The sequence below is a fragment of the Kryptolebias marmoratus genome, linkage group LG2 (genome assembly GCF_001649575.2).
Source record: "Kryptolebias marmoratus isolate JLee-2015 linkage group LG2, ASM164957v2, whole genome shotgun sequence".
Classification (NCBI taxonomy): domain Eukaryota; kingdom Metazoa; phylum Chordata; class Actinopteri; order Cyprinodontiformes; family Rivulidae; genus Kryptolebias; species Kryptolebias marmoratus.
The window spans coordinates 5,674,770-5,681,030 of NC_051431.1; the positions used below are offsets into that span (position 1 = coordinate 5,674,770).

The 6,261-nt window shown below is 39.9% G+C and overlaps 1 protein-coding gene across 1 annotated transcript in view; it reads right to left on the minus strand.

Moving 5' to 3' along the window:
- The window catches only part of frem2b (FRAS1 related extracellular matrix 2b), a 61,704-nt gene that overhangs the window by 6,534 nt on the left and 48,909 nt on the right, over positions 1 to 6,261 (minus strand). Inside the window, exons 9-20 of the mRNA XM_017416302.3 lie at positions 5,870 to 6,067; positions 5,597 to 5,761; positions 5,185 to 5,367; positions 4,962 to 5,092; positions 4,723 to 4,878; positions 4,300 to 4,603; positions 4,051 to 4,182; positions 3,504 to 3,835; positions 1,390 to 1,582; positions 1,188 to 1,292; positions 492 to 619; positions 242 to 376 (exon numbers count right to left, since the gene is read on the minus strand). Of these exons, the coding sequence (XP_017271791.1) occupies positions 242 to 376; positions 492 to 619; positions 1,188 to 1,292; positions 1,390 to 1,582; positions 3,504 to 3,835; positions 4,051 to 4,182; positions 4,300 to 4,603; positions 4,723 to 4,878; positions 4,962 to 5,092; positions 5,185 to 5,367; positions 5,597 to 5,761; positions 5,870 to 6,067 (2,162 nt within the window). The remainder of the gene's footprint in view (positions 1 to 241; positions 377 to 491; positions 620 to 1,187; positions 1,293 to 1,389; positions 1,583 to 3,503; positions 3,836 to 4,050; positions 4,183 to 4,299; positions 4,604 to 4,722; positions 4,879 to 4,961; positions 5,093 to 5,184; positions 5,368 to 5,596; positions 5,762 to 5,869; positions 6,068 to 6,261) is intronic.

A 6,261-nucleotide genomic window follows, 5' to 3' on the forward strand; every position in this document is an offset into this window, starting at 1 on the left:
CCGTACAAACAGATTTTCTTTGTTAAATTAAATAAATTGGATACAGATGCTGTGGATGTCAGGCTGTCACATAGTTTGGACTCACAGGGGGTTTATGAATCATGTTTGCTAAGAATGCTCCAAATTATCTTTCAAGCTGTTGCCATCACATACAAATACAACACGTCATGCTAAAAAACGGGGTAAAATGGAAGACACGTATCCTGTACCGTATTAAATTTTTTTGATAAGGTACAATTACCTGCTGAAAGCGAATATCCAGGTCAAAGGTAAGTGGCTCCCTGAGACTGCAGACAGGAGGGATGGAGTACTCCAGGTTTGGAGGGGAAGTACAGGGGATCAGTTTCACTATGTAAACCCCAGAATAATCACGCACCTGACAGAGGAAATTAAGTACAGGAAAAAAACAGTCACAAAAGAACAAAAACAAACCAAAAATAAAATAATTCCACTATTCCCTGCAGGGAAAAAAAAAATCCAAGTTTCCTCACTGCAAAGTCAGAGCTGAATGTCCACTGCTGAATAGGCTGGCTGTAGGTTGGCTCACTCCTAACAAGGCTGAGGTTAAAGGTTAAACCAGGGTGGTCCGGACACATGACCATGGAAGTGAGTGATGAAGCTGATACAAAAACAGCAGTTAAATAGTAACACATCTGCACTTCAATAATTGACATGCATTTAATTGTATTTGGATTGTTTAAACTTTCTGTAAAACAAATTTGCTTGATACCTCTTCCTAATAAATCTTTTTAGAAATGATTTTTTATTGCTTCACAAATAGGTTATTCATGAGTTTGTAATCACTTTATAAAGCAGGTATGAAACACTTTCCCCACATTGAAGCAGGCTCACTAATTGACAAGATCAAGTGCTGTACTTAGATGTATACTGATTTAGATAAATGTAATTCGGTGCTAGTTGCTCAGCTTTACTAAATAACTTCATGTGCCAAAGCAAACTTTGTATCTACAAATATTCATAGTGCTTAAAGTTAACCTCCTGACAAATGATGGGTATTTAAAATCAAATGAAGAAATGAAGCATTAATAAATCATTTATAAAGGGGTACCACTTCCCTTGTTAGGAAGTTGTCCCATTTGCTTGTTTCAGTCCCTAAGAATGGCATTATGATACACTATAAAACAAAGTGACACACATTAACATTTCTTCTACATGACATATCGTACCTGTGTGATCAAACACAAACAGGCCTCTGAACCGAGCCTCTGTCCGGAAGTTAACCACCAGTTGTCCCCGGTCATTTATACGCATGCTGGTTGGGTAAAGAGCGCCTGCAAAGACAGTGACAAAACATTAACATCTGGTGACTTGGTAAATTAAAAAACAAACAAACAAAAATCACCCAACTGAACCACAACAAAAACGTGCCTTGTAGTTCAGCCTCTGATGGACTACCAATTCCATCCCTCCACAAGATGGCAGTGTCGTACACAAAAGTGAGCCTCAACTCTGACTGCAAGTCAAAGTGCTGCCATCCTCCTGCTCCCACAGGGGAATGAAAGACATAGGACACATGCAGTGGGACTCGGAGGGTCACATAGGACTGGACCAGATTCAGCACCTGCAATGAAAACAGCATGATGTGTGAATTCAGTTCAAACTCATTTCATTCATTTATTTTGTTACTATCAAAAGTTAGAATTAAAAAATTAACAAACCCAGATACAATATGAATAAAATACCTTATTCCACAAAATATGAAGCCATAAACTGCTTTTCTGACTGATTTATGTTTGAATTTAAATATTGCTTCACTAAGTCAACCAATTAAGCCAATATTTGAAATTTTAGTGAACTTGAAGCACATTTCACACAGTTAAACACACTTTATGTCAATTATGTTTCCTTTAAGTAGGCACATTAACTTCTCTTAGTGATCTCTATCTAAAATATTTTGTGAATTCTGCATAGGATTCATGTTCTCCTATAATTATAGTTGAAGTACTGCATATTTACCTAATAACCACATTTACCTGCAAATAAAAAGTGTTCGTGCTGTAATAAATGTTTCATTCTGTCTTAAAAGGGTCCAAGTCCACAGAAGGAGCACTCTTTGGTATCTGCACTTTCCTCTGACCTGAAAGAAATACCTGCCTGCACTAGCTTTGTGTTCATGTGGAGACGTGCCTTTGCCTCTGGGCACGGAGAGCTCAGGCAAATGATTTGCTGAATGGCCTTCTGACATAGCCTGCTGGGCTCTAATAGATTCCTGTGGTCTTGTTAAGCTGGGCACGAAGACTTGCACCGTGACATGACACTAGTCTTGGATTGCACTGAGCTGTCTCCAATCAGCCAGCCTACCCACTTAGAGGAGCACTTTGGTCACAGGGCACCCGCAAACAAAGACTGTTCCTTTTTTCAGTTGATCCAATCTTACAAACCCTGAATCTGAACCTGAGGAACTTCACTCTGTGAAGGCTGAGAAAAGCAGGCTGAGAAAAGCCTACTGCCTACTCATAATTAAACCAGATTATTTTAGACCAAAATATCACTGTGGTTGTAAATTAATCAAGAAAAAGAAAGTCAACATATTCATCATTTATTGAGTAGTTGATGTTTGGCTGAAGCAGAGCTTTTTTAATTGGCAACAGACTAGCTGCTTGTCAAGACAAGTTTATTCATTCTTACATTATATGGTTATGGGCAACACATTTCTACTTGTTGAGAAAGGTTTTTCTCACCTGGCTGATGCTTTTGTTATTAAAATAAACCTGAAGCTATGTAAAATGAGAATCTCATATTATAATAGAAAATCTATATACATGAACACTCTTGCAGACAGAAGAAAATATATTCATCTGTGCTTTAGGGTTGAAAAAATTCTCAGTGGAGACTGCAGTTAAAGTTTTCACCATGATGTGCCCTCATGAATTTTTCTGGACCTTCTTTATCAACTTTCTACCTTAATTAATTTAATGTGAACTAAGGACAAGTTTCCAAGGTGAATGCAAATATGAGGGTTGTAAGGCACGTGTGCCAGGAGGCCGGAGGGGATTTAAGACTTTACCTCCCTCCAGCACCGTGTGTAACATGTACTGCTGCAAAAAGGACACTGTGCAGGAGGCAAAAAGGACAAATAAGGATTTTTATTAGGCTGTTGGCTATTGACTTGCCACTTTGACAAGACAAATAGCTTGTCCTACTAGGAATTGAAGAGAGTAAGTGTTGGATTAGACATTACAACAAAGCATAACCTGAGTCTACACATAAATATAGATGGTGCCTTTACAGGCTAATAGGTGCTTCAGAATGTTTTAGAAAAACAAAACAAGTTGGCAAGCAACACTTTACAAGGGAATGAAAATGAAATAGACTTTTTTATTGGTGAGACCATTAACTACTGAGTCTACATTCCTACCCTCAAGGGAGGGCAAAGCTTTATTATTGACTTGTTGCACTTCCAATTAAAAAATGAAAATAAAAAAATAAGGGGGGAGGGGGGTGTCAAATGTAAGTTGAAGCTCAAACATAAAACTTTTTACCTGTCCATCAGTCCCAATGGTGCCTCCACAGTCACTCAGGAGCTCAGACATGTCATAGTAGCTGGTGAATTCCCACAAACAAGCCTCCAAGTTGAGGTTTCTGTAGAATCGTAGTGTACCAGATCCCCTCAGAGAAGTGTCGTATTGGTAAGGCTCCGTACTGCCGATCACTTCTGGGTTCTTGGTGGCTTCGGTAAGAAAGCCATAGTGGGTCCTGACCTCATTGTAGTCCAACAAATTGGAGCAGCGATGGTGACCAACACGGGTCCCATCAGGGCTCAGAGTCAGCTCAAAGTTAGAAAGGGGTCGAGTGGACACGACAGGTAGCATTCCTGTTGGAGGAAACAAACAGCAGTAAGAAAGTAGAAATGCAGGAATGCAGAAAATAAATACTGCAAACTAAATAATCTACTTATTTAAAAAAATATGATTTAGTGTCATACTAGAGATATAATAAACTACCAATTTCAAGACTTTATTTTGAAATAAGTCTGTTCCTAAGCTTAATGAGGAAACATGCTCAAAATATAGCATCTGCTGTTCTCACCATCAATGTGAGGCATGGTGACAGTTAATTTGATAAGATTAGGGTGGTCTGTATCCTCTGCTCCACTGTATCGCAGCTTGGCAGAGAAGGGTTCAGCCCCCACTGTGCCTGCAACACGAGGCTGACACATTCCTGAAAGCATGCAAGATAAATAAATTAATCATCCAGTTTCCCAAAAGAATTCTCAAAAAGATAATTCATTTTCTGCTAGAGTGAGGCTAAATGGTATAGAAAATAAGCTGAACTCACCTTTGTCTGTGCTGATTGACACTATGGGGCTACTGAGTTCTAGACCTTCATCCCCATTCGAGTTCACAGCCCTTGCTGAACACTGGACCCTAGAACCAGCCTGGAAATAGACTGAGTCCAAAGTTATGAGTTTGGAGGAGGTGAAGAAAGTGTCAAAGTCAACTTCCCTCATCGGGCTGGTGACACCGTCTGGGCCTGTGGGAGCGCTCACAAGCCAACGGTAGTGAGTCAAAGTGTTGTTGATGTTCTCGCTTACGCAGATAGAGCCGGTTTTGTCATAGTCTGGATACTTGGGGTTGCAAGCCTGAAAGAAAACGATCATGTTTGTAAGTGAAAGACAGACAGACACGTAGAAAGAAACAACAATTAATAATGGAGCTAAATATTTATTGGTTTTCGGATTAATAAATAGTTGGGACATACAGTGACACAGATGACAGGGTATCCAGCCACAGGCAGGGAGTCTCTACTCTTTCTGATGTCATCATAATAATACAGAGACACCACTCTGGGTATAGAAGGAAATGTCACATCGGCCATGCTGTTGGACTCTTCAATGTAAATAATGGTTTTGCTCATCTGCAGATAGAACAATAAGAACAATTAAGAAGATATTCAAAGGGAAACTAATTACTTGTTATACGGTGGCAATTAAACTTCACCTTTGTTTCTGCCACCATGTTCTCATCAGGTTTAAGATGGACAGTGAAGGCCTCTCTCATTTCTCTGACACCATCATATAAAACCTCCACCTCCACATAGTGCTCTGCGTCACCCTGTTTGAACACAATTTCTGCAGGAGACAGGAGAGAAATTTGACAAATATTTTCCAGCAAAATCCACTTGGCTAGTTGCCTGATAAAAGAAGCTGAGAATAATATTTACCCTCGGAAATTGGATGGTAGTCCTCCCCAGAGGTAGCAGATCCATCTTTGGTGTGAACTCGAACAACAGAAACTTTGGAGGCGTCTCCAACGCGCAACACTGGGATCTTCACCACAGAGACCTGACCCTTTTCCTTTGGTTCATTCACACTGAATTTGGTCTCTCCAAAACTAATAACAGGCCCTGTGAAAGCATTTTGTACCTTTTGATCATGCCAGTAAACTATCATATTACAAAGATACCAGATATTGCAGTCACAATAGTTAAAACTCTGAATCTGTTGCCACTGTAGTAATGTTATGATCCAATTCAATATAAAAGAAATAATATTTAACTAAAATTCTCCACATAATTGCTTTAAGCAGAGCTATTTTTAGGATCAACATTTAACAAGAAAGTAAAGCATTCTTACTGTCTGCATCATCATTTATCTTAATGAGTGTTTCATTCTGCTTCCCAATAGAGGCTCCAAATGGAGAATCACTCTTGGGGCTTCCTAACACAAGACGAAGCTCTTCCTCCTCCTCATGTTCTGTGTCATCAACCAGTATCAGTAAACAGAGTTTTTCACTCTCTCCTGAAAAAATAAAAAACAATGACAAGCTGAAACTGAGCCTTGTCCAAAAGCATGTAAGTATAGTAACATAAACAATACCAGAGAATGTGTTAGATTTTACTGCCCTACCTGGTAAGAAAGTTATTATGGAGGCATCTGTGTTTGGCCTCTCACTGAAGTCCATCATGACCTGGGCTGTTCCCTGTCGGCTGTAACAGCGAACTGTAGACTTGTAGCTGATATCGCCACTGCGATACACAGTAGCTGAGATCTGTCCTGCATTCTCATTGCCTACATGCACAGCATGACGGAACTGCACCTTTGGCACTAAAACGAAAGTTACATATGTAACTACGGTTCTATGAATCCCGGATGACCGCCAGAGGGCGGTGCTGAAAGCACTGAATGTTCCCTTCGCGCATGCGCAGTTCGAGTAATAGTATCAACAGAGTCACACTTGTGACACATCGGATGATCAATCAGAGGCTATATAGCCTGACGTCATCCGAGGCTCTGTTCCT